At 47.9% G+C, this 27698-nt stretch overlaps 1 protein-coding gene across 12 annotated transcripts in view; it reads left to right on the top strand.

Moving 5' to 3' along the window:
* STPG1 (sperm tail PG-rich repeat containing 1) overlaps nt 1–27698 on the top strand; it is a 54138-nt gene that overhangs the window by 12294 nt on the left and 14146 nt on the right. For 8 of the 12 annotated variants that reach the window (XM_049617802.1, XM_049617799.1, XM_049617804.1 and 5 more), the window contains 5 exons: nt 4843–4964; nt 11667–11724; nt 15726–15827; nt 20251–20421; nt 25196–25304. In XM_049617802.1, coding sequence (XP_049473759.1) covers nt 4843–4964; nt 11667–11724; nt 15726–15827; nt 20251–20421; nt 25196–25304 — 562 coding nt within the window. The remainder of the gene's footprint in view (nt 1–4842; nt 4965–11666; nt 11725–15725; nt 15828–20250; nt 20422–25195; nt 25305–27698) is intronic. The other 4 variants (XM_049617809.1, XM_049617807.1, XM_049617808.1 and 1 more) reach the window with 3 other exon arrangements.

Below are 27698 nucleotides of genomic sequence, written 5' to 3' on the forward strand. Positions count from 1 at the left end.
GGGGTACAGAGGGAGGAACTTTTAAATCTAACTGTAATTGTGGAATATTCTATTTCTTCTTACAGTACTATGAGCTTTTGCTTCGTGTATTTTGAGTTTCTTGTTATCAGATATATTGGTATTTAGGCTTGTAATGTTCTCTTAAGGAATTGACCTCTATATGGTTATGAAATGACCCTCTTTATTGCAGGGAATATTTTTTCTCTGAAATCTGCTTTGTCTGATACTAATATCTAGCATTGTTTTTAATGTTAGCATAGTGTATCTTTTCCCATTCTTTTATTTTTAACCTATTTCTGGGATTACCTTTAAAGTATATTTCTTGCAGGCAGCATATAGTTAGGTCTTTCTTATCCAAGTCGAGCAGCTCTGTCTTTTGATTCGACTATTTAGACTATTGAAATTTAATGTGAACATTGGTGTGTGGGTTTAAGTTTACCATCTTGTGATTTGCTTGCTATTTGCCTTATCTATGCCTTATTTACTTTTTCTGTCATCTTCTGCATTGAGTATATTTTTGTTTCTATTTTATCTCCTTTGTTGGCTTATTAGGAATAACTCTTGGGGCACCTGGCTGGCTCATTTGGTGGAGCATATGACTCTTGACCTCTGGGTTTTGAGTTTGAGCCCTGAATTGGAGTAGAGATTACTTTAAAAATAAAATCTTTTGGGGCGCCTGGGTGGCTCAGTCAGTTAAGCCTCTGGCTTTGGCTCAGGTCATGATCTCGCAGTTTGTGAGTTCGAGCCCCACACCGGGCTCTGTGCTGACAGCTCAGAGCCTGGAGCCTGCTTCGGATTCTGTGTCTCCCTCTCTCTGCTCCTCCCCTGCTCATGCTCTGTCTCTCTCTTTCTCAAAAATAAATAAACATTAAAAAAAATTTTTTTAAATAAAAATAAAATCTTAAAAAAAAAAAAAAGGAATAACTCTTTACCGTGTTTTTTTAGTGGCTGCTTTAGAGCAAGGGTTGGCAAACTTTGTCCCTTGGCCAAATCTGATCTGCTGCCTGTTTTTATAAATTAAATTTTGGTTTTGATTGATTGTATATCTTCTCATGATGAATTGCATTTTTTTTTTCTTTACATGCCTATTAATTCTTAACTGAACACTATATATTTTTCATGGTACCTGTTGGGTGCTGGATCCTTTTCCAGTCCTGTAAATTCTTATGCTTTGTTCTGGGATACAGTTAAATTACTTGGAAACAGTTGGAGTTTTTCAAGTCTTGCTGTTGAGGGTTAGCTGGGACCCGAGCCACCTTAAGCCTAGGGGTAATTTTGCTCTATTTCGGAGGCAAAACTCTGCATACTCTATGTCCTCCGTATTATAAATCTTTTCCCTCTGATGCGTGGGAACAGGAGGGTCTCCTGGTTTGGTGTAAGCTATTCCTGTACTGCTGTTCAGGTATTCATCTTTCGGCTGATTCTTTCCCCAGCCTTGGGTAGTTTTCTCGCATGTGTATCCTGAGCAATACTTAGAAAGGTACCTGAGGGGAAACCCAGTGCTGGGTTCCAGAGTTCTTTATCTGGGGAGCTCTCTTCTTGGATTCTCTGCTCTGTCAGCTCTAGCCACCTGGTCTTTCTGGGCTTTCGGATTCATTTCCTCAACTCAAGAAGGCAGCCAGGCTCTCCCTGGATTCCTCCATCCTGTGCTGTGGCCTGGAAAGTTCTCCAGGCAGTAAGCTAGGGGCAATCCCACTGCTCTCTCATTTGCTTCCCATTTCTCGGGGCAGCCCCATCCTTTGTTGCTTCGTGTCCGGTGTCTTGAAAACCATCGTTTGATATATTTTGTCCATGTTTAACTTTTGTTTCCCTAGCTCAGAGGGCAAAGCCAGCCCCATTTTGGTTGGAAATGGAAGGTCAAATTATCCAGAGTGTTTTTTAAAAAACTTTATTTTTTGGGGCACCTAGACGGCTCAGTCAGTTAAGCAGCTGCCTTTGGCTCAAATCATGATTTCGCGGTTTGTGGGTTCGAGTCCCACCTCAGGCTCTGTGCTGTCCCCGCGGAACCTGCTTCAAATCCTCTGTCCCCTCTTTCTCTCTGCCCTTCCCCCACTTGTTCTTCCTCCCTCTCTCTCTCTTTCTCTTTCTCTCTCTCAAAAATAAATAAATAAAAATTAAAAAAAAAGTCTTATTTTTCTGGTTCTTCTCAAGAGGGTTGTTTTCATGCAGGAGGTTCTACCACAGCCAGAAGTGAAAGTGATCTTTTAATTTTATTTTTTAACGTTTGTTTATTTATTTTGAGCGGGCGGGGAGGGGCAGAGAGAGGGAGAGAGAATCCCAAGCAGGCTCCGTGCTTGTCAGCACAGAGCCCGCTGTGGGGCTTGATCCCATGAACCGTGAGACCATGACCTGAGCCAAAATCGAAAGTCAACAGTTAACCGACTGAGCCACCCGGGCGCCCTGAAAGTGATCTTTTTTTTTAGTCAGGAAGGTTTTTTCCTTCCCCTGGGGGAAATGTCCTTCCTTTTGCCTGAAAGAAAGAAAGAAAGAAAGAAAGAAAGAAAGAAAGAAAGAAAGAAAAGAATCCCCCTTTCTTTGCTGCCTTCTCTGCAAACTCTTTAAATCGCTCCATGGACTTTTAGAAACAAAAGCTAGGAAGCCTTGTGTCTGCTGTTTTCTGATTTGCTGTCTAGTTCGCTAAAAGAAAATTACATAGCCATCCACCTGCTAGATGGGGGTGGGGAGAGAAGGGAAGAAAATCATAAATACATCGTAGATTTCTCTCTCAAATGTTTTCCAACCAGACATTTCTTCTGCTTCTTTTATTTGCTTCACCCTCAAGCCGAGCACATTGGGCTAGATCGCCCCCCATTATTCCACCCACTGGTGTGTGGGGAGCTGACTATGGGCCAGACTCAGAACGAGGAGGTGCAGCTTGGACCTTAAGAGCCTCGGCTCATTAGACCAACTGTGTTCAAACCCCAGCCGGGTGTTTCACTTAAGGGCGAGTGACTTCATCTGTCTAAGCCTCAGTTTCCTCATCTGTCACAGCACCTCCTGAGGGGTCCCTCTTGGCATTGGGTGTCTGAGTCTGAAAGGCAGTTTTGTGTTTTCAAAAATTTGGAGACTAAGAAACGGGCCTTAAAGCCAGCTCCTGTGCAACCACACCCCCCACTCTTAACGCGTCCCTCGTCCCTTCGTCTCCTGGCCTTTTCCGACTCTGGCACACATTTCCTCTACGAGGGTTCGGACTCGGATGTTCAGATATGTTGTGCGCATCCTGCAGAGTCAGGGTGGACCCGCATCCAAAATTTGGCTTGAAAGTCAAGATTGGTGATGCCGCACCAAGGGGACACGAAGAGGGGTATTCCTCACATCGTGAGGTTTTCTGGGGAGAGCAGGGTCGGCTTCCTAATCTGGCCCCAAAACGGCTCGAGAGAACCAGAGGAGAGAGACACGTTTGGGGTTTTGTTGTGGTTAGTTGGTAGGGCTGGAGTGAGGGCAAGGGCTGGTATGGTTTGAACTTCTGGCCGGCACCAAAGGGGAGAGCCTCCAGGCCTTCTCCTCAGTTTACCCAATGTGGCTCAGAAGGGGAAGCCGGGGGCTGAGGCTTACAAGCTGTGAGCAGTCAGCCCCACGTCGAAAATGGAGTCAGATTCTATCACCCTCACAGGTTGGAGTTTGGAATTGGTCTGCCGTGCAGAGAGATGCCCCTCGTGGAGCCTTAACAGTTGTCTCTCATGTGAGACATTCTCCCACATGTGGGGCCGGGCGGAGGAGAGCGGGGAATTTGTGTATCATTTGTATGTCACAACCCGGACATCCACAATTTTAAGTTGATTTTCTATAAATGATGCTTCAGCAATGTGACCAAATCTCACTAGTTTAGTTGCCCCGGGGTGGGGAAATGCCAGATTACCAAGAGGGAAAAAAAGTAAAGAGAATATTAAAAAAAAAAAAAAAAAGTTTCATGTTTACCTCCTATCAAAAGGCAAGTTTCTCTCCTATTCCATTTAAAATAAAACTTTAAGGGGGCGCCTGGGTGGCTCAGTCGGTTAAGCATCCGACTTTGGCTCAGGTCATGATCTCGCGGTCCATGGGTTCGAGCCCCACGTCGGGCTCTGTGCTGACCACTCAGAGCCTGGAGCCTGTTTCAGATTCTGTGTCTCCCTCTCTCTCTGACCCTCCCCTGTTCATGCTCTGTCTCTCTCTGTCTCAAAAATAAATGTTAAAAAAAATTAAAAAATAAAATAAAACAAAACTTTAAGGAGTGCCTGGCTGGCTCAGTTGGTGGAGGATGAGACTGTTGATCTCAGGGTTGTGAGCCTGAGCCCCACATTGAGGGTGGAGATTACCTAAAAATAAAATCTTGGGGTGGGGGGGGCGGTGTTGGGCACCGGGACGGCTCAGAGGGTTGAGCCTCCAACTTCAGCTCAGGTCATGATCTCACGGTTCGTGAGTTCGAGCCCCGCACCAGGCTTGCTGCTGGTAGGCACAGAGCCTACTTCACATCCTCTGTCCCCCCACACCCCGCCCGTCCCTCCCCTGCTTGTGCTCTCTCTCAAAAATAAACATTTAAAAAATAAAGAAAGAAAATAAAATCTCGGGGCACCTGGGTGGCTCAGTCAGTTGAGCGTCCCATTCTTGATTTAGGCTCAGGTCATGCATGATCCCAGGGTCATGGGATCGAGCCCAGCGTCAGGCTCCTTGCTGAGCATGGAGCCCGCTCGAGACCCTCTCCCTCCCTCTGTCCCCCTCCCTTGCTCGCGTGCTCTCTCTCTGTAGCTCTCTAAAAAAATAAAAGTGAAAATATTGAAAATAAAATAACACTTTAAAAATGCTCTTCGTTTTCTGCCTTTGTCAATTCTTCTTGCTAATTTTTACTTCGCTTTTGTTGTTCAGGTTTTACTGCTGCACATCCAGCACAATCCTCCTCCATTCCTTTTAAGAACCAGACTTCAACAATTCCAGAATCAGAAAAAAAGGGATTCAATAGTCAAGCCAAAAGATTTTATTATAAAAAGGTAATAACATCGTCTTAGAAACTCTGCATTTAATCTGGGTTTGAGCCTCGGGTCGGGTGTGTGTGAGCCAGGCTGGTGCAGTTGTCCCTATGACCAATAGAGGGCAGTGTCACCCAAGGAGCCAATAGCCTATCTCCCAGTGTGCCAGAAGGTTAAGAATGAGTTGGGAAGTTATTAGCTTCAGAGAGAACGATGGCGTCTGGACTCATGGTGCCATATTGTACCCCAAACATTTTTTTAAAGAAGAAATGTATTTTATTTTATTTTCATTATTTATTTTTTTAAACTTGTTTTATTTATTTATTTATTTTTATTTACATCCAAATTAGCACATAGTGCAACAATGATTTCAGGAGTAGATTCCTTAGTGCCCCTTAGCCATTTAGCCCATCCCCCCTCCCACAACCCCTCCAGCAACCCTCTGTTTGTTCTCTATATTTAAAAGTCTCTTCTGTTTTGTCCCCCTCCCTGTTTTTACATTATTTTTGTTTCCCTTCCCTAATGTTCATCTGTTTTGGCTCTTAAAGCCCTCATATGAGTGAAGTCCTATGATTTTTGTCTTTCTCTGACTAATTTCACTTAGCATAATACCCTCCAGTTCCATCCATGTAGTTGCAAATGGCAAGATTTCATTCTTTTTTGTTGCCGAATAATACTCCATTGTCTATATATCCCACATCTTCTTTATCCATTCATCCATCGATGGACATTTGGGCTCTTTCCATACTTTGGCTATTGTTGATAGTGCGGCTATAAACATGGGGGTGCATGTGTCCCTTTGAAACAGCACACCCGTATCCCGTGGATAAATACCTAGTAGTGCAATTGCTGGGTCGTAGGGTAGTTCTATTTTTAGTTTTTTGAGGAACCTCCATAGTCTCTTCCAGAGTGGCTGCACCAGCTTGCGTTCCCAAGAAGAAATGTATTTTAAAATTTATTATAAAAGTATAAAATTCAAGAATCCCAGGTATATGAAGTAAAAGGTAAAAATCCTTTTCTCTCCCTCTGGTCCCGTTCACTCTTTGTGACAGGAGAGGAAATAACAAACCTTTCTTCAAATAACATAAAAGGAAAAATAAAAGGGTCGAATAAACTTAAAACCACCTTTGTGATAAAGGCCCCCCCTTTTTTCAAACTTCCTTTAACAGTGTGTTGTTTCTGTTGCTGTATCCCCTCCCGCCCCGTTTCTCCACATATTTGTGTCTCTTTTCCTCGATCTGGAAGATTCTGCATGGCTCCCCGGGCTCCTCGTGGGTCCTCAAGTAGCTTGAGATTGATTGCATTAGCTAAAGGTTCAAGGGTCTGACGGTCTCCTCTCTCACCAGCAGGGGGCCGAAGCGCCTCACAGACATCCTTAGTCTTTAAAATCTTCATTCCTTTACTCATTTAACCAAGATCTGTAGAATAACATTCTTTTGAAGGAGTCAACATCTCAGTTACCTTTGGCCACGTGGGGGGCCTCGTCAGGCCCCTTTGCCCCTCAGCCTGTTCCTCCTTTGTAAACAAGAACGCTGAATGAGAGGACGTTTAAATTCCTTTCACTTCTAACATTTTAGGATTCTAAGAAAGCAAATAATAAAGAATATAGGGTGTGTGTATAGGCTCGCGTGTGCGTGCACACACACACACGCACATTTTTAATTACTTGAAGGTTTACCTCAGAGATGATAAAGAAGATATTTGCTCAGGACTTTTCTCTCTTCTCCCTCTAGTTTCTGTGTCTGTGTTTTAACTGTCCGCCGGTCTCTGTACCTTCTGTTTGGGGTCCTGTTTGTCAAGACAGTAATAATATGTTGCCCATCTCTAGAATACTTGCAGTCCAGCCTCCAATAAAAATAGTAGCAGCCACCATTTTACTGGTCCCTTCTAGGTGTGAAATCATTTTTAGACCATGTCCCTAATCCTCAGAACAATGCTAAAAGGAAGGGTTCATTGTCTTAATTTAACAGGAGAGGAAATCGAGGCTTAGGGGAGTTAAATGACCCACCCAAGGTCATTCAGCACAGGGCTCGGCACATAAGAGGCCCTACATAAATATTTGCTGAATCAACCTGGAAAGAATTAGACCTCAAACCCAGGTCTAGCTCACTCCAAAGCCTCATGTTGTTTCCACACACTACCACACCTCTTGCGGCCTCCAGAGCCATGCATTTGATTTATGAAAGTCAGCAGGTATGTTTCTGAAAAGGCCTTCGCCAGAACAGCCGCGGCACAAGGTAGGGAAGGATGTCAGGCAATGAGTGTAGGCGCCCTTCTATGTGATCCGGTTCTCCAGACTCGCTTCCCGAAACTGAAGAGGCCGGCATTTCGACTTAGCATTCCAACCACTGCTTTTCAGAAACATTTCTGCTCAAGGAACCAAGGGGGGCAACCAGCCAAAGCTGTAAGCAGCATCAGATACGGAAAGAAATCGCTCAGAAATTTGATTCATACTTTTCAGATGTAGTCACGTTGGTTTGACAACGTGGGAACTTTCATCTAGGTATTTGAAAGCCTTCTGTAAAAAAGTACGCAATTCTGTGGCAAGAGCACGGACGGGATCCGTAAATCAGGTTCCCTGTGTTCTGCCCTGTTAAGAGGCTGTGTGCCTTTAGACAAGTCACTTGACTTCTCTGGGCTTCGGTTTCCTCATCTGAAACACAAACAATTTGGACTATATAATCTTTTAGCTTCTTCAAGCTATAAAAACTGGAAAAAAAAATTTTCTTGTTCTATGCTCATTATTCTCATTTCTCTTGAGGGAAATGGACACTGAGAAGTGAAAGATCTTGTGTAACATCACCCAATAATTTCGTGAGGCAATACAAATTAAAAACAGATTTTAAAACTCTGATGTTCACCACCCTTCTTAGGACATGAGTCATCCATACCCTGAGCCTGATCTCATAACTTGGTTGTATCCTCACATTAGTTCTGTGACCCATTTAGCCCGTCTTTGACACGGAGAATCAGTGCCTTGTGAAATGTGCACTCACCTTGTCCGTCTAACTTTGTGGGGAAACACTGCCCAGCTCATATGCCCTGTAATCAATCCTTCACGGGGCTTGGTGTCGGGACTGCAATTTAGGCTGCTAGAAATGAAGTCTGCTTCCCTGCACATTTTTACAATTATTTACAAATGTGCTGGTGACTCCGTGTGCATGAAGAGACATGCCTAACCTGGGGCAGAACGTAGCCCGGGAGGCTAATGGACATTTTCTTCCTCCACCTCCCTGTTTCTGTCTCTATTTCCCTCTGGACGGTGGTCACTGCCTTCCAGGCTGTGTAACACTAATAATATCTTTGCATCATCTTAAAAGCAAGGAGGTGGGGCGCCTGGGTGGCTCAGTCGGTGGAGCGTCCGACTTCGGCTCAGGTCACGATCTCGCGGTCCGTGAGTTCGAGCCCCGCGTCGGGCTCTGTGCCGACGGCTCAGAGCCTGGAGCCTGCTTCGCATTCTGCGTCTCCCTCTCTCTCTGCCCCTCCCCCGCTCATGCCCTGTCTCTCTCTGTCAAAAATAAATAAACGTTAAAAAATTAAAAAAAAAAAAAAAAAAAGCAAGGACGCTATAATTGCTAGGCCCATGATTCTAAAGCCAGCTTATCCCTTCCAGGCTCAAATCAATGAATGTCAGTAGCATGCGTATACTGTATCCTCTAGAAGGGCTCAATTTAAACATACATGTTAATTTGATAGAGAGCCTGACAGGTAAATCCACCGTCCCAGTTGGTAAGCAGGCCTGTATTTAGTTTGTGTGAAATTGTAGAAAGCTAATATCATTTCATTGATTAACTTGATGAAGCACTGGATCAGGGATGTTTTACATGTCGAGTTATTTATTTATTCATTCATTCATTCATTCAGTTAGAAAGAGAGTGAGCGAGCAACCTGGGGAGAGGGGCAAAGGGAGAGAAAGAGAAGGTCAACCAGGCTCCACACTCAGTGCAGAGCCCCACACAGGGCTCGATCCCACAACCCCGGGATCATGACCTGAGCCGAAATCAAGAGTCAGATGCTCAACCGGCTGAGCCACCCAGGCGCCCCACATGTCAGGGATATTTAAACGAAAGGAAGTTCAGTTCGCAGGGGCCACCGTGTCCAAGGGGATAATTACCCCAAGTGCGCACTCGGCTGCACGTCTGAACCACAGTAGGGTCAGCGGCACGCCTCCCCACGGGGTCTGCAGTATATGTTCCCGGACATAACAGACACTTGGCTGGCACTGACCGCACGGCAGGCACCCCTCGAAGACTTTTGCATTTATTTGCCCGTTTAGTTCCCATAATCACCCTGTGAGCTGAGTCTCATCGTTATCTCTGCTTTTCAGATAATGACCCTGAGACACAAAGAGGGGTGAGTAACTTGCACGGCCAGGGTCAGGCGGGGCAAGGATGCATGCAGGTGGCAGCTCCTGGTTCCCAGACGCTGCTTCCCATGTCACCCCGGGATGGAAGCAGGGACACCCTCCCCTGAGCTCTGGACGGCCACTCTTGTGCCCCTGTCCACCTTGTGCTTCACCTGATGGTAGGGGGTGTGCCCGTCTCACCTTCACCTGTCCGGAAACTCCTGGGGTCATCGCTGTCCTTTCCTGACCCCAACACCCCTCAAAAGTGCATGGAATGAATGAGCCCAACTGCAGTCTATGCATCCCTTGCTGAGTCACGGAACACACCCCGTCCATTTTGCACTGTTTTGCTGCGGCCCCTCCATCCCATTCCTAGAGTGTGTGAACTGCTAAGAGATCGTGCTGTGTCCTTCCTTGCACCTTAGCACAAGCCCTGGTCCACAGTAGTCTTCTTATTTTTTCTTTTAATTTTTTTAACGTTTATTTATTTTTTGAGAGACAGAAACAGAGTGCAAGCGGGGCAGGGGCAGAGAGAGAGAGAGAGAGAGAGAGTCAGAGACAGAATCTGAAGCAGCCTCCAGGCTCTGAGCTGTCAGCACAGAGCCCGACGCGGGGCTCGAACCCACAGACTGCGAGATCATGACCTGAGCCGAAGCCGGCCGCTTAACCGACTGAGCCACCCAGGCGCCCCAACATCCAGCTCTTGATTTCAGCTCAGGTGGTGATCTCACGGTAGTGAGTTCGAGCCCCGTGTCAGGCTCCACACTGAGCACGGAGCCTGCTTGGGATTCTCTCTCTGCTGCCACGCCCTCCCCCCCTCCCCCCCCGCAAAGATAAACAATCTCCTCAAGAGACCTCATCCCCTTTCCTGGTTGCTCCCCCAGAGCTTCCAGGGTCCCTTCATTCTGCCATCCTCCCCCATTCTGAACAAAACTATTTTCTTGCATGAAGTACGCTCGCGGCCTCTCTCCCTTTGCAGCTGTGATCAGAGGTGTGGAAACTTTGGTGCCAGACAGAAACATATGTGGGGGGGGGGGGGGCGCAGGGGTAGGGAGGGAGAGAGAGCAGAAAGGAAGAAGGCATCTTCCAAGGGACAAATCTCAGAGTCAGAGACAGTTTGAACCAGAAAGAGCTTCCGTGACCTTGAACCCCGGGCTCAGCAGAACAGCCCTTCCTGTGACAGTGTCTCGTCCTGAAGCCCACTGGTGGGCCAGGTACGGGCAGACTGCTCCTCCAAGCTGCTGCCAGCTTCCCTGGCTCCCTGTGGACGCCTGGCATGTGGCCAGAAAACCACAGATCTTGACGCCCCCACAGATGAGGGGCCTGAGGGCCGGTGCCGCGCCCCAGAGACAGAGGCCGACTCTCCCGCCGTCCAGGCAGTGCTGTCCTCTTCACTCTGGGCACATCAACCCGAGTAAAAGCTTTCTCGCTTCGATGTAGTCAGTAGGGTCGTTGGACACGTTGTCCTGAGATCTGAAGACCAGAGGCATTTGTGGTGAAAAATTGTTTCCCCAGGAGCCTAACATCCCTGTGTGATTTTGCCGGGGGCTTAACCACAGCACAGGATTCTGGTTCTACCTCAGGCACGTCCTCCTCCTGTTAGATACTTTTTTTTTTTTTAAGTTTGTTTATTTTGAGAGAGAGAGAGAGAGCACGAGCAAGGGAGGGACAGAAAAAGAAGGAGAGAGAGAATCCCAAGCTGAATCCCATCCGCTGACAGCACGGAGCCTGATGCTGGGCTCGAACTCACGAACCGCGAGATCATGACCTGAGCTGAAACCAAGAGTCGGAGGCTCAACTGACTGAGCCCCCCAGGCGCCCCCCCCCCCCATTAGATCCTTTTAAGCCCCTCAGCAGGTCCCCAGTTTTCATTCCTCTTGTGCATGAATGAAACACCAGCTCGCTTCCCCAAGATAGACCAAATCAGGGTGGGACATCTTTGCAGAGTCTAAAGGCAGCTCTAGTGTGGCCTTTAGCCAATGATCCAACAGAGACTATGTTTTGTAGGCCAAGAAGCAGTTTGACGAACCGTTGATTTGAAAGTATTAATCGGACAGAATTTATGAAATCAGGACTCGAAAGCTCAGGCTGCGTAGCTGGCTGCAAGCTGTGGGACTCCAAGCTTCCTATAACCCATGGACATGTCTGGGGTGAGGAGGTCTGTGCCCTGCTCCCCATGACCTCCCTACCCTATCCCAGGGTCAAGCGAGTGGAGATCTTTGTCCCACCCTTGGCACCCGCACAGGCTGCCTTCCGGGACTTTAATCCTTCAGAAGGGCTCTCAAAGTGCGTTTCAGCCAAACGTCACCCAGGTGTGTGTTGGGTGGAGGGATGGGAGCACATGAGCCAGTCCTCTCTTGCTTAATCCCACTCTCCAGGTCTTTAACCTCCACGGGAAGGTTCGGCTCCATTGCGGCTGGCGTGGGCAATGCAGAGGTAGGAACGAGGACGAGAGTGGCCACGCACCGGCTCTCACCCCTCTGCGTGTATTGACTCATTTAATCCTCACACTTTGGGCCGGGCCGGGGAGACCACAGGTATGACATCCGCATAGTTCTCTCAGTGCTCGATAGGCAGTTGGTAGGGCTGAGATCGATAGTTCTCTTCCCTTCTCCCTCCCCACACCCATTTTTGCTTTGCTTATTTTTGCCCTCTGGGGGTGGTCTTGGCCCAGAAACCAAGGCGGCTAAGTTCACCCCAGTTGCAGTCTGGATTCTTATTTCTGGGATCTGCTCTGAGAGGCCTCAACTCACCGAAGCCACGAAAGGTTAGTCATGTGAACTGTCATCCCAGAGGTGAAAGGTCTGACTTTTTATTGCCCGCCCAGAGAGCCATTCACCACTTCTAGCAGTCGCCGGAGAGGGCCTGAAGGCTCTGCGTTTGGACATTTCCCTCCGCGGAGCTTAGAAACCTAGCTGGGTGTCATGAGAAGGTAGCGGTGGGCTGGTAGACCAGCTGTCCCCTCCGCGAAGGGGGCAAGTTCCGATTGATAGCATTTGCCAATTTCTGTGGTGTAAAAACCCCCACCCAGGGCCACTAGCAAACCCTCTGGCATTCTAACAGTCCCCCTCTGGAGCTGCCATGGGCCAGCTCCAGCAGACTGCTGCCTGGACACCTCTTCTCAGACATTCCTTCAGAGCAAACAGGCAGCACTCTGTCCCTCCAGGCTAAGAGGTGACAGCCCTCTTTGTATTTGGCCTGGCCTCCCACCAGTTTGCAACACAGCAGAATGAAAGCATGAGCTAGGTCCAGTGGGGTTGCCAGATCGAGCAAAGGAAAACGCAGGGTTTCTAGTTAATGTAGAATTTCAGATCAATGGCGAACAACTATTTTAGTATCAATATGTCCCTGCAAACTGCGGGGGACGTACTTACACTAAGATCGTTTGTAGTTATCTGAAATTCAAACTCACCTGGGCAGGGTGGGACGGAGTAGCTTTTATCGGGCAACTCTAGCTCCTCAGACACGTAGGTGCCCAGAAAATTGGTGGGAAACTGATGGCGGGCGTCGAGCGTAGCGGTAAACTAGGGGCGAGGGGTGTGCGTCTTCCTCGTTCACAGTTTAAACCTGGAAGAGTCGCGAGTACGTGTCCTGCTTCAGCTTTCCCTGGACTTAGGGACTCTCCAAGCTAAGAGGCACCCAAAGAAAGGCATGTGGCCCCATGTCTCTGATTTGCAAATAAGGAAACTGAGGCCCAGAGAGGCGATTTGCTAAAAGTCACTTGGCGGGTGTAGCAGCACCGAGACGGAATTTGCGGATTCAAAACGCAGGGGGATTTTTGTTTTTCTTCTATCCTACACCTTCTCATTTGAACATTAGTTTGGTTTAATGCTTAAGAGTAGTGGATTCTGGGGGCACCTGGGTGGCTCCGTCGGTCGAGCGTCCGACTTCGGCTCAGGTCACGATCTCGCGGTCCGTGGGTTCGAGCCCCGCATCGGGCTCTGTGCTGATGGCTCAGAGCCTGGAGCCTGTTTCAGATTCTGTGTCTCCCTCTCTCTCGGCCCCTCCCCCACTCGCGCTCTGTCTCCCTCTGTCTCAAAAATAAACGTTAAAAAAATTAAGAAAAAAAAAGAGCAGTGGATTCTGTATGTTTGGTGGAGATGGGCAAAATGGGTGAAGGGAATGAAAAGGCACAAAATTCCAATCACAAAATAAAAAAGTCACGGGGACGTATCATACGGCATGGCAACTCCCGTTAATAACACTGTATTGCATATTGGGAAGTTGCTAAGAGAGGAGATCTTAAAAGCTCTGATCACAGGAAAAAAATCCTGTAACTGTATGGTGACAGGTGTTTATTGGACTTACCGGGTGATCACTGTCCAATGTATAAAAATATTGAATCATTACACCGTATACATGAAACTAATAGAATGTTATGTGTCAGTTATCCCTCAATCTATAAAAAAAGAGTTGACTTTGTACTAAGACCCCCTGGGTTCAAATTCAGGCTCTGAGAGTTACTAGCCATGTGACCTTGGGCCTTATCTCTTTTGGTCCTGTCCTTCTGTCTTTAAAATGGGGATTAAATGAGTTACTGCGGGTGACTGGGTGACTCAGGCGGTTAAGCATCCGAGTCTCGATCTCAGGGTCGTGAGTTCAAACCCTGCGCTGGGTTCCACGCTCGGTGGAGCCTACTTAAAAAAAAAATCATAAAGTACTCAGGGGCGCCTGGGTGGCTCAGTTGGTTAAGTGTCTGACTCTTGATTTCTGCTCAGGTCATGATGTCACAGTCTTGAGATTGATCCCCTTGTTGGACTCCATGGTGTAGAGCCTGCTTGGGATTCTCTCTCTCCCCCCACTTGCTCTCTCTCTCTCTCTCTCACTCTCTCTCATACACTTAAAAAAAAAAGAATAAAGTGCTCAGAACAGTGCCTGGCACACAGTGAGTGGCCACTCAACAAATAAATGCTAGCCCTACAAACAGCCCCCTAGAAAAATCTCTTCCTTGTTTTCGGTAGCTCCTCGAATCTTCTCCCACGTGCAGGACTCGGCCTGGGGCGCTGGTGCACCTGATTCTGCTGCACGTCTCATGGCCTGCCCCATTCTCCCTGGTGATCAGCCCCCACTCTGCACCCAAGATCACCATCACCTACAAAGTGGGAATCAGTGCCCCTTCACCCACCTGCTTTAAGCGAGGCTCAAAGGATTCCCTGCATTTAAAATTCAGCACAGAAGAACCTATTAATCTCACTGACTGATGGCCCTATCCCAAATATTAAACCTTAATCACACACTGCTCAGGCCAGACTGGAAAGTCCTGGAAAGCCCTGGTGGCCCCTTAAGCTTTCTTTCTGCCCCGAGGAGAGTGGCAGGGACGGTGGAGACAACGAGCCTGGGTGACAGAGGTTGGGGAGAGCAAGTCTGCAGTCAGGCTGCCCGGATTTAAATCTGGGCTTCACCATTTACTAAATGTGGACCCAGTGCCTCTGGGCCTTCCTTTCCTTAAAATGGGCCTGCTAACACCCCCATTACAAGGTGACCAACGCAAGGGTTTGCGTTCATCATGCCCTTAGCATTGAATTCAGGTACGGCTGTTAGTAGCAGTGGGGTGTTGGATAAATGCATCCCCACGTGCCTCGGTGTCTCCATCTGTAAAATGGGGACAGTAGCCCCTTCCTTGTCAGAGGATTAAATGAAGCAACCTTTGAAAAGCTTGTGGCATCGAGTAGGCACCCGGTAAACTCTCAAGACAACGGAACATCCTTTTCATTTCATGCCACTTGCTTGGCCAACTTCCGTCAGCATATACCTCCCCCCGGTAACTTGCCTGGGAAATGAGCCGAAAGTCCAATTAGCTGCAAAAGCAGAAATGAGCTTAGAAATCAAGCGGTTGTTTATTCCTCTCTCTCATACCTCCCTCCGTTTAGCATTTGAGCCTCGTGAGCCTGCCTCCTTTTGTTTGAGAATTAGAAAGGGACTTGTTTGGGAGGAAGGTTGTTTTTGTTTCGTTTTGCTTTGTAAACAGAAACGCTCCCTGATTTCTCCTCTGAAAGGCTGAGGAGGAAGCTGAGTCAGGTGGGTGCGGTTAACTAACGTGACAGCGGTCATCGGGCCCTCACCTTGGGTTTGGCGGACCCAATCAGCACACGCTGACTCACGCATCAGCTATACTTAGCAGCCCATCCTGTGCTCACTTCTCTGATGCCATGACAGAACAATAGCATTCTTCTGGAATGCAGGGCAGCATGGTGGAGGGAGAGTCAGGGCTTTGGGGGTCCCAGACCTGGGCTGGAATTCCGACCCCAGCGCTTGGTCACTGAGACCGTGACTGGGCAGGCTAGGAAATGGTAGAGCCGAGCCGTCACCGGGAAAGTGGTGGTGCCATCCTGGAGGATTACACTGGGGCTTAGCGTGGATGTAATGGATGCAAAGCTCGCAGAAGAGCACAGTGGAAATGAGTGGATCCCAGTGACACCACGTTCTCTCCCTTTCAGGATAATATCCCGGGTCCTGGCTTCTACGATGTCATTCACCAGTCTCCGGTGTTCAACAGTGTCTCGCTGTCTAAGAAAGGGACGTGCACTTTTCCCTCTATGGTGAGAACCCCCTCCTTGAGTGAGGCCACTAGCGGGATCAGGAACTTCCTTTGCTCCTTGCGTAAGCATGTGTTGGTCATCTGGTCCCTTCTCTCCAAATGCCGTGGTTCTAATTAGGAGCATAACTGCCACCTCACGTGTCACGCAAGTAAATTAGAGCCTGTGTCTTTAAGTAATTCCCCTCCCCTGCTAGACGTTGCCAGGGTGGGAAGAGAGGCCAGAGGGAGATTCAGGACCTGATCATCCACCATCGATTCTGTCATCACGGAGTGGACTAAGCAGATGTTTTCCTGAGATTTTTAGGTTCCGGGGAAAAGATCTCACTCTAATATGAGGTTTTACACCGCTTGGTCTCATTGGGTTATTCAAGATATCGAGAAATCTGATGGGGGCAAAAAGAAAGCAGGCAGCAGGCCTGAAATGCAGCGATCGTCCTCACCTCCCTATTTCCCTTCTTTGTGAAATGAGGGTCTTTATGTTGGTGGATGGCTCTAAGAATCAAGGAACTCTATGAAGGGCCAATGTCCCTGAACAGACTTGGGCAGGATTTTCTTGTTCTTTATTCGAATCTCTGTAAATTGGCAAGAAGAATAGACAGCAAGGGAAAAGGGCCAAACTAGGGTAAGACCGGCTGAGGTAGGAAAGTGAAAAAGAAAGCAAACCCAAACTTGCATCAACGAAACATGTATGCCATCTGTCCCTTTAAAAATTAAAATACCTCAAGGAGCACTTGGGTGGCCCAGTCGGTTGAGCATCCGACTTCAGCTCAGGTCACCATCTCGTGGTTCGAGGGTTTGAGCCCCGTGTCGGGCTCTGTGCTGACAGCTCAGAGCCTGGAGCCTGCTTTGGATTCTGTCTCCCTCTCTCTCTGCCCCTCCCCTGCTTGTGCTCTGTCTCTCCGCACCCCCTCAAAAATAAACATTAAAATTTTTTTAAAAAAATTATCTCTTGCAAAGATGTATTATAATGCCTGACACTGGAATGGATTCAAAAAAAAAAAAAAAAACAAAAAAAACACCACACAAAGGGTCCATTTAAGACACACTGAATGCAGCCACTTACTGGAATTTGAGTTTGGCAGAGGTGAGTACTCAAGGAGCGAGTTGACTTTGGAGCCAGCTCCCCATCAGCAAAGCCCTTGAAGTCACACATGCCCCCAGTGAGCTTACAGAGGAACCACGCCCTGCAAACAAAGAGACCTGAAAGTAATCTGCAACAGAAATGCCACCTCACGAGGCTCTGGCACCGGAGACAAGACTGAAGACCTGATCCTGACTCAGCTGTGGATGCTCGACGACGTGGCCTCAAGCACGTCACCCTTCTGTGTCCCAGGTGCCTCATAAAAGCGGAGACTCCCTGGAGGCTCTGGGCAAATTGCAATGAGCAACGTGCTCTTTGAAACTGGGAGCATTGAAAACATGCTAAATATCATGAGTGTTACCACCTGAGTCACAAACAATAGCTCGTGCAACACCTAGGTTTTCTCTGAGACATTCGTGGCCGGTCAATTCCTCCCGACTAGGCTTTGCGTGCGGTAACTTTCCAAACGAGGAGGCTGGGCCGTCTGGAGGAGAAGAGGCCCAAGGGAAGGTCGGAGTGTTACAGAATCGAATCACGCCTGTAGGGTCTTTGAAACATTCAGACCAAACCCAAAAAGAACGCAGGCCCGTTGAGTGGTGCCGGCTTTCCCTCCCCGATTTGATGGATATGGGAATTTCTTTTTTTAGACATTTGGGTTCCTGGAAGCAGCCGGCAGTGGCTGGGGGAGATCTATTAGGAGATCCCACATCTCACCTAGCTTTCTGCCCGGATGCGAATTTCGTGCCTCTGTCCCCCACTTGGTAACTTTCACATTCGTTAGTTACCTCCTCCTTTTCCGGATCTGAAGACTCTGAAGGAATTAAAAGCAGCCCTTGTCAGAGAAAGATCTGCCTGACTGACCCCGGTCTGGCCAGGAGGAGCGTGATTGTAGGTGAGGCTGACCAAAACACTCTGTGGATCTATAAATTCTAGAAACTTCCTGATGGTTGTTGGAACCACTACACCCAACCTTTGGAGGGGACCTGTGCTCTAAGTCCAAGTAATTTAAAGAGCTTCAATAGCATATTCTAAATCTTTGTTCCAGAATTATTCATGACACAGCAGTCAGTCTGGTGGGAGGAGACTTCCATGGCCTTTCTGTATTTGCATGGTGGCAGGAGTGGTTCTGGAAGGCCTAGTTAAAATATAGTTAGGCTTCTTTATTGTAGGACTTCTCAGGGCACTTAATATGGCGGCGGGTATTATGAATCTTCAAAATGGGAAGATGCTGTGAGACCCTCTCAAGTTTATTTGGCTCTGGAACTCTCCCCCTGCTGCTGCGACCGCCAACACTCACTTACCTTATGCACCTCGCATGCCAAGAAACACTTTGGGAAATCGTGCTTTAGAAGAACGCTCTTGCCTAATCTGTTGAGTGACTCAGGATGGAAATGCTACAGACAGTACCACCAGGGAGGGTTTCACCTTCCCACCCTCTTCCTTTGGAGTGAAGAGGAAAGAGGAAAGATGTGTCCAGCCTAGAGGGCAGAGGAGAGAGAGCATAGCGATTCTTCTTGAACTAGAACCTTCCACAGTCATTTATCGGCTGGCCAGCTTGTAAATGAAAACTTGTATTGCTTTATTCCTTTTGACCCATTCCTCTTTAAAATGAGACATCTAGGGGCGCCTGGGTGGCTCTGTCGGTTGAGCGTCCGACTTTGGCGCAGGTCATGATCTCACGGTTTGTGAGTTCGAGCCCCACGTAGGACTTGCTGCTGTCAGTGAAGAGTCCACTTTGGATCCTCTGTCTCCCTCTCTCTCTGCCCCTCCCCCACTTGCTCTTTCTCAAAAATAAATAAACATTGGGGCGCCTGGGTGGCTCAGTCGGTTAAGCGGCCGACTTCAGCTCAGGTCACGATCTCGCGGTCCGTGAGTTCAAGCCCTGCGTCGGGCTCTGGGCTGACCGCTCAGAGCCTGGAGCCTGCTTCCGATTCTGTGTCTCCCTCTCTCTCTGCCCCTCCCCCGTTCATGCTCTGTCTCAAAAATAAATAAACATTAAAAATAATAATAAAAAAAAAAAAAAAAAAAACATTAAAAAAAAAAAAAAGAATGAGGTATCTAATCCACACCATATAGTAGGGGCAGACTGCCTGGGTGATAATGTTGGTTCCACTCCTCATCTGATGGAGAAAGTCCAGTCTCCTCATCTGTAAATTAGGGATAATCACAATAACCACTCTCCAGGTTTTTCATGAGGATTAAATGCAACAACCTGTGGAAAGCACTCAGTTAACTATTGCCCAAAACTCAAAGGCAAAGTGGATACAGGGCTGGGGTGACCTTCCTTCTGGGAACATCAGTGAATCCGGACACAGGGGGAGGCCGGCTTGGGACTTGAACCCAGGCTCGACTCTGAACAGCTGGGACTCTGGACAAGAACATTCTTGCCCCTGGGAGCACATCCACCCATGTACCATCGGTGGTCCATAGACTGAATGTTGGGACCCACTGCACCCAAGGAAGGGCGAGAAGTTGGTGAGGGTGGGGGTTCGTGCCTTCCCACAGCCTCACCCACTCGCTGTGCTTGTATAGGTAGTGACCCCTATCCGGCTCAGGAAAACCCAGAGCAGTGTTCTCAAGCTTCTAATCATAAAATAATGAGAATTTTTTCGTTTGTTTTATCAGACTCCAATACTTGCCATCCTAGGGTAAAGTGATGTTATCATCTGGTTTCTATGGCTTTTGCCCCTTTTCATTTGGCAAACATTGATTCTGTTTGTTTTTGTGTTTTTTTTTTTTTTAACTGAAAATAGTTTATTGTGGCTTCCTGGAAGGAGTAGAATCAGTTCTACTGAAACAGAAAGATATCGTAGGGTTTTTTGAAATCAGCAATTAGGTGAGGGATCGGAGGCACAGGTGGACAGCGAACCCCATGGACCCTTGTGCCTTTAAGACATTAGAAGCAAACTTGTCATTTGAGCAATTCAGATTACTTAATCTTAGAAGTAAGACGTGGGGTTTTACTCAGAAGGAAAGCCTTGGCTGGAGGAAGAAAGTCTAAAGCTTCCCATCATATAAATTACCCAACAGCTGATGAGTCAAATATAAGTGGCCTGAAATGGGATTGGGTGGCAATGCATTTATGGCAACATTATTTTTGCCAAGTCCCAAATAGAAGATGAATAACTTGAGTTAGTTTACAGAAGTTACAACAGGCCAGAACTCGCATCCTCCAAGAGCAAATCCTCAAAGCCTGAGGTCAGTTTATCGTTGTTACCGGCTAGAGTTTCAGCTTTTACAAACTGCTTTTAGACGTAGTGCTGGGCATCATCCCCTTGACGTCTGTCCTTTGGGGCCCCCAGATTATGTAAGACTGCTGATGCCTTTGGCTTTCCCCTTACAGCGTGCCCGACTGGACACCATCATTTCTAAATACCCTGCAGCTAACGCGTACACTATCCCATCACATTTTGTTTCGAAGAAAGACTTCAGTAATTCCTGTTCCAGCATGTTTCAGTTGCCAAGTTTTGCGAAAGCCCTCAAATCTGAAACTCCTGCACCAAACCATTACAATGTAAGATGTTGGGTATGCTTGTTAAATATGTATCGAATGAATGCTTTACTAAAATAAATGAAGGGGGGGGGGACGCTTTGGGAAATATCATTTTAATGCGATTAGTAAATCAGTTAGTATTTGTTGACTGCCCAGTGGGTACATGAGGCTGGGCAAGGCCTTTAGAGAGAATTTGCAGAAACTGGAGACAGATGTGAGCAACCCTGGAGGTCAGGGCGGAGCAGTGGGAAGACCAGTCCCTGGAAAACACCGTCATCACTCCTGCCCTAGAATCTTTCTGGGGCAGTTTTCTCATCTGCGACAATAGGTATTTACCGCCTTATTTTCCACCTGATATTTCCATATCAGAAATTGTTGTTTTTTTTAACAGTAACGCCCCGCTCTGTAGTCACGGAGGCAGAACGGTATGATTAATGGTTCAGAGATGGAGCCAGGTTCAAATGTCCCCTCTGCCACTTTCTGTGTGGCTCTGGGCAAGTCCCTTCAGCTTTCAGGACTCAGTTTGTTGATCTGTAAAATGGGGACACATGTCCACTTCATAGTATTAATGCAAATGTTAAATTAGGTCATGGATGCTGAGTGCTTGGCACAGCCCTGGGCGCACAGGGTTCCACTATACATGGAGATCAGCAAAACTCTCTCTGGGGAAGTCACGTCACTTCTTGAGCCTCAGGTGTAAAATGGAATCAATTATACTTGCCCTACGGGGTTATTATAAAAAGCAAACGAGACAGCAACTGTGAAAACATAAGACGTGAATTGTACATAAGGTGTTAATATCACTATGCCATGTTGCAAAATGTTTTGGTCTTAGAATACTTCATCTTTAATGTCCTTTTTAAAATATTTATTTTGAGAGAGAGAGAGAGTGAGAGCAAGGGAGGGGCAGAAAGAGAGGGAGAGAGAATTCCTCTCCACTGTCAGCACAGAGCCTGACCAAGGGGCTCCGTCTCACAAATGGTGAGATCATGACCTCAGCGGAAATCGAGAGCCCGATGCTTAACCGACTGAGCCACCCAGGCGCCCCTCCTTTTTCTTTTATAACACTTTCAAGTAATATTTGTTTTTCTGACTACAAGGCCCCTGCCCACCTTCTGTGAGTGGTCAGATCAATTGTAATGTGCTCAAAGCAATATATGCCTGTGAGACCAGCACTGTTCAATAGAAATATAATGGGAGCCACATACATCATTTAAATTTTCCCAGTAGCCGCATTGAAAAGTAAATGTATAGTTGAAAAGTAAAAAGCTGCATTGAAAAGTAAAAAGGTATAGGTGAAATAATTTTAATAGCATATTCTATTTAGCTCAGTATATTCAAAACATTATTTCAACATCAAATCAATATAAAATTATTGATTATAAGTTTTATTTTTATTTTCTTAACTAAATATTAAAAAAAAAAATTTTAATGTTTATTTATTTTTGAGACGGAGAGAGACAGAGCATGAACGGGGGAGGGTCAGAGAGAGAGGGAGACACAGAATCTGAAACAGGCTCCAGGCTCTGAGCTGTCAGCCCAGAGCCCGACGCGGGGCCCGAACTCACGGACCGCGAGATCATGACCTGAGCCGAAGTCGGACGCTTAACCGACTGAGCCACCCAGGCGCCCCTGATTATAAATTTTATTATAATTACATATAAGTAAAAATAATTAATGTTTTACATTCTTTCCATCTAAGTCTTTATAATCCAGTGTGTATTTTATATTTTCAGCACATCTTAATCCAGACCAGCCATGTTTTTGGTGCTGATAGCCAGTGGCTACCCAGTTGGGTGGTATCGCTCTGGACAGTCTTCCCTTGGGTTAATCAGAGCCTGAAAATGATGATGATGATGATGATGATGAAATCCTTTTCAAGGCCCATGTGCCATTCTAAGCATTATGGATTCATTCTTATTTAATATTCACAAGAATCCATGAAGTGGGTTATCTTCAATTCACAGAAGAGGAAGCTGGTGCTCGGAGAGGGGAAGGGATTTGCCCAAAGTCACCCCACTCGAAGGGACCATTTGCACATCAGTGAGCACAGGGAGAGGACTGAGGTATACAGCTGGAGGGTGATCAGTCAGCATGGTCCAGCCCTGCTGGGTCTCCCTTCATGGGTTCTGTGGCTCCTCCGTGCCAGACCAGTGATCCAGCTCAGATTCTGGTGGGGAACTCGAGACAAAACTAGGAAACAGGGAAGCAAAATAATTACACATTGTGGCCAGCTTTGAGAAAGACAAACTGAGCCTGAGGGAGAGAATATGTAGAGAATATAAGGGGTTGGCAGTATCATGTACTTCAGGTTGGGTTAGATTGGGTGGTCAGAGAAGGCTCTGAGGCTGACCCGAGGACCGAAGGGAGAGGCAGAGTTGAGGGAACAGCGTGTGCAAAGGTCCTGGGACAGCAAGCAGCTTAGCTCTGGGAACTACAAGAAGGTGGCTAGAGTAGCATTAGCTAGGAGAGGGGAGAAGGGGAAGCCAGAAAGATAGGCAGGGGCCAGTTCACTCAGGACCCTAAAGACCCTGGGAGGGATCTTTAATTTTATTCTCTGTGGGAAGACTTTGGAGGGGGGGCAGTGAGAGGATGTGAGATGACATCATCTGATGTACTTTTTTAAAAAGCTCCCTCCAGCAGCCATATGGAAAAGGGACCATGGTGTGGGCGAGGAGTGGCTTTTGAAAAACCAGTTAGAAGGCTCTTCTACTAACAGGAGAGAGGTCAAGGCCCGGTCCAAGAAAGTAGTAATAAAGGTTCTTGGCCACCGCAAAATGCCTTTGCCATTCGTGAGACAGGTACTCAGTGTTTCACACGCCTGCCTCCCCAGCCCACTGGGTGCTCCTTCACTTTACATCTCTGGTGCCCCGTGCAGGGCCTGGCGTGCCAAGCACTTGGCGATAAGTGTTTATGACATTGAAGGAATTACCCCCAGTAGCGTATAGCCGCTCATCTAGAAAAGACCGCTTCCCAAGACAGAGCTCGGACCTTCTGCCAGTGGATCCATTTCAAGTGCGTGTTTTTTTGTTGATTATGGTTTTAATGTGACTGTGAAAAGCATCCATGCTCCTCATAAAACATATTCGAGCATTATAGAAATGCTTGAGCTAGGAAAGTAGAAGTCTCTTGTGATTCCGCTCTCTGAAGCAAACCGCCATTCAAAACAGGTGCAGTTTCGTTCACATTCTCTTCCTCCCCCATCCCTACCTCCAGCATTAGGATTACGTTATCCACAGTACACGTGCATTTTCTACTCCACTGTATCTTGGATTTTTTTCCCCCTGGTAATACAATAAACCTGTTTCATCCCCCCCCCCCCCCCCCCAACCTGCTAGTGGAGTGGACTGTTTTCCTCGTCTAATGGTGAAATCTTCCAGTGACACTCAGGGTAGACAAAAATGCTCCCTTTTTCAGTTGTTTTTCTGTCTGGGTGAGGAATAAGGCCGAGATGGTGTTTTGTCTACAGGAGGCTTTTTTCAGACCCGGAGAACAATGGTTGAGTCAACTGGCAAGAAGCAGAAATGCGCTAATCCTGTTAGCCACACGGTGCAGTGAGGTCTGTCGGGGCCTCTCTTCCCCTCTGCTTACCACGATCCCCCCCACCTCTCTATTCGACTCCTTTTTTCGTGGTACCGTGTGATTACTTCCTCTCCAGGCAGCCTGGCTCCTGGCCCTCTGTCCAGTAATTAGCCTCTCCACCCGATGTTTTTGTTTGTCCTCCCTGCATGCATTCTAGCCATTAGGACCCCGGGAAAAGCTAAATTCCTCCGCCTTTGTAAACACAAAATCGAAATGCCATCTGCATTTCTCGAGAAACCTTTTTTTGACAAAGGAGTATCTCGGAAAATCAAACCATCTGGGCCCCGGCACATAGTTTCACTTGTTCAGTAAATAGGCCCGGTCATGGCATATACGATTTTTATTGCGACTTTATCTAATGAATACAAGGGACTGACTGCCAATTGGCATTTAAAATATTTATGATTCACGTATCACGGAAGAATGATCTCAGTGTTCTCCCCCCCCTGCCCCCCTGTTATTTTTAGAGTGCTGCGCACACTGTATATTGCATGGATCAGTCAAAATGCTTGATTTCTGGTCGGTCCAGAAAAGTCAGGACGAGGGAGCGTTATAAATCTGATGGTAATCTTAAATTACATGACGCCCTGGTGTGCCCCAAATCCTGCGTTTATAGAAGGGCTGTTTGAACAGTACGGAATCAGGGTGGAGATATGTAGGACTAAGTGTATTGAAAGGAACGAAAGGCATAGAAAAAATTATGAAAATAACGTGCATGTGTGGTGTTGCAGACTTACAGAAAAATCCCTGTCCTATAGACGAAATCTGTCACCAGCATACACTGCATCGAGTAGAGCAGGGATTATCGGGTCTGCTTTACAGGTGAGAAAACCCAAGTTCAGAGAAATTGAACACCTCGTGCAGAATCACGCCCCTTGTGGGGCAGGCGCGGGCCTGGCAGCCAGGTCTTCGGGTTCTCTTCTGGGCATTGTCCTCTGTGCCATGTTGGGTGACCAGACATCTGAGGGTGGTCACAAACTCGCAGACCACTCTAGCTGAGGCGACCGAAAAGGCACTGGGACCTTTTCCATTCACGTCAGTTCATTTTGTGAGGACAGGCTTAAATCAGACTTTTTTTTTCTTTTTCTTTTTCTTTTTCTTTTTCTTTTTTTTTTTTTTTTACCCCAGTGTGCCCCTTGTCTGGGCTTGATGACAAAGAGAAAGAAAGGGAAGGCATTGGGCACACCATGCTTCTTTTCTCCCCTGTCCCCAGGCCTCTGTCTCTTGCTGCAAGCAAAGAAACAACGTCTGTGCCCGAGCCGGGTTTATGTCCAAAACCCAGAGAGGATTTTTCACTATCACTGACACAGGACCTGCCCCAGGTAAGCAGCCACCTTGCACTGGCCTTGACCTAAGGGTTAATGGACCAGATCTGCTCCGCAGGGCACCACGAGGGAGTCTCTTCGGAAGGAGTTAGGCTTTGGGGGAAAGGGGATGTTGAGCAGGTGTTGAACAAAAAAGGAGAAGGCTGGGGAGAAGGCGGGGTCTCCCCCTTCCGGGGAGAAGGCGCTGCTCTGGAAATGGTCCCCAGAGCAGCTTCGCTGGCCTCCCCTTTCAGGACCGGGCACAGCTTCCCTGGGCAGCCAGCTGGGGAAGCGGTTTCTCGCCTCAGAAGTGTGCACACTCACACGCCCCAGGTGCCATCCCGGGCTCTGGTTTCCAGAGAGGTCTGGTGATGCTGCCACTGGTATTCCGGGAGCCCTTGTCACCTGCCCGCTGGGTCCTGAAGACGCCCCTCCCCCCCGCCCCGCCCCGAGGGAGCCGTGAGCCCCAGAGCTGAGGGGAGGAACAGGGAGGAGGGGGGTATGGATAAAATTGCAGCACACTTCGGATTTCACCGAATCCAGATTAAAGCTGAGAAGATCAGTCCGAAGCTGAATCACAAAACCAGCCCTAATTAGGAGGCTAAGCCCCGCTAAAGCTCCCGGCCTTGCATCATCACAGGCAAAGCCCCACCTTGTTTGTTTATATAGAACAAAGCCGGCAGCCCTGGAGTTTGGCCAGAGGCCCTGCCAGTGAATCGCACCCCCCCCCCAGGGGGGCACCTTCTCAGCCGCTGCATGAGTCCACAGGAGAGGGAGAGGTGGGCACCAATGTCTGTGAAGCTCCTACCGGGTGCCACAGGTTCTCCATTTCTCAGCCAATGATGTCCAGATGCCGCGGGGTGTTGGGCCAGCATGCCGTCACGTGCTCAGAAGGTGTGAGCCACTGCGATCATCGACCCCCGTTTTATAGACAAAAAATGACACCTCGAAAGCAGGCCCAGGGGCCCATCGGTGATCTGAATCCAGGCCCATCCCGATTGACGCCTGCTGCCTCAGAAACCTGCTGGGGGGAGCTGCCCTCCTGGGAGAAACAACCAGCCCTGACCTCTCAGAAATAACTCTGGTTGTTTCTTCTTCCCCCGCTGGGGGAAAACAGATGCGGAGCTGTGACTGGCTGCCCGGCCGGCAGCCGGGCCCCTGTCCCAGCAGCTCTGAGGGCCCCTACCTCAGGGGCGGAGGGCCGGGACCCACCCGCCTTCAATCCTGAGCCAAATGCTCACCTCCACACGTTTGCTGCTTGGGTTTTCTAAAGATTACATCTGCCAAGCTCATCAGGAATGTCCTCCTCTCTCTTTTTCCTCAAAATAGAAGAAGCTTCTTACAGTTCAGGGAAACACCTGTGTTAAAGTGTCACTTGAAAAACGGGGGTTGCAGAATCGAATCTGCACAGTGGGCTCAGCAGCAAGTGGTTTTCCAACCACACTCCGGAAAAGACCACGAGGAAATGCACCAGAGCTTATACCGGGTTCTCTCTGGGCCGTAAGATCACGGGCGCCTGTTTTGTCTTGCTTCTGCTTTTCAGCATTTGATAATCAAGGTTGCCTTAACCTGTCTGTGGGAGGGGAAAACATATTTTATACAACATATATACAAATGTATACATATATTTACACATGAATGAGAGAAAAATAAACCTAATACGAGAGATATATCCCAATATTATAAAGGCTGCAAACCGGACATTTACTTAAAAAATTTTTTTTAATGTTTGTTTATTCTTGAGAGAGAGACAGAGACAGCGCATTAGCGGGGCAGGGGCAGAGAGAGACACGCACAGAATCTGAAGCAGGCTTCAGGCTCTGAGCTCTTAGCATAGAGCCCGGTGCAGGGCTCAGACTCAGAAACTGTGAGTTCATGACCTGAGCCGAAGTCAGACAACTGTCTGAGCCACCCAGGCGCCCAGATGGTTCCTGACTTTGATGGTTCAACTTTTTTTTTTTTTCAATTTTTTTTTTTTTAATGTTTATTTATTTTTGACACAATGTGAGAGGCAGAGCACGAGTGGCAGAGGGGCAGGCAGAGGGGCAGACAGGGGGGGACACAGAATCTGAAGCAGGCTCCAGGCTCCGAGCTGTCAGCACAGAGCCCGACGCGGGGCTTGAACTCACAAACTGTGAGATCATGACCTGAGTTGAAGTTGGACGCTCAACCCGCTGAGCCACTCAGGCGCCCCGATGGTTCAACTTTTAATGTTTATTTTTTGAGATAGAGAGAGAGAGAGCAAGTTCAAGTCGGGCATGGCAGATAGAGAAGGAGACACAGAATCTGAAGCAGGCTCCAGGCTCTGAGCTGTCAGCACAGAGCCCGACGTGGGGCTCGAACTCATGGACCACGAGATCATGACCCGAGCCGAAGTCAGACGCTCAACCGACTGAGCCACCCAGGCACCCC

The sequence above is a fragment of the Panthera uncia genome (genome assembly GCF_023721935.1).
Source record: "Panthera uncia isolate 11264 chromosome C1 unlocalized genomic scaffold, Puncia_PCG_1.0 HiC_scaffold_4, whole genome shotgun sequence".
NCBI classification, from domain to species: Eukaryota; Metazoa; Chordata; class Mammalia; order Carnivora; family Felidae; genus Panthera; species Panthera uncia.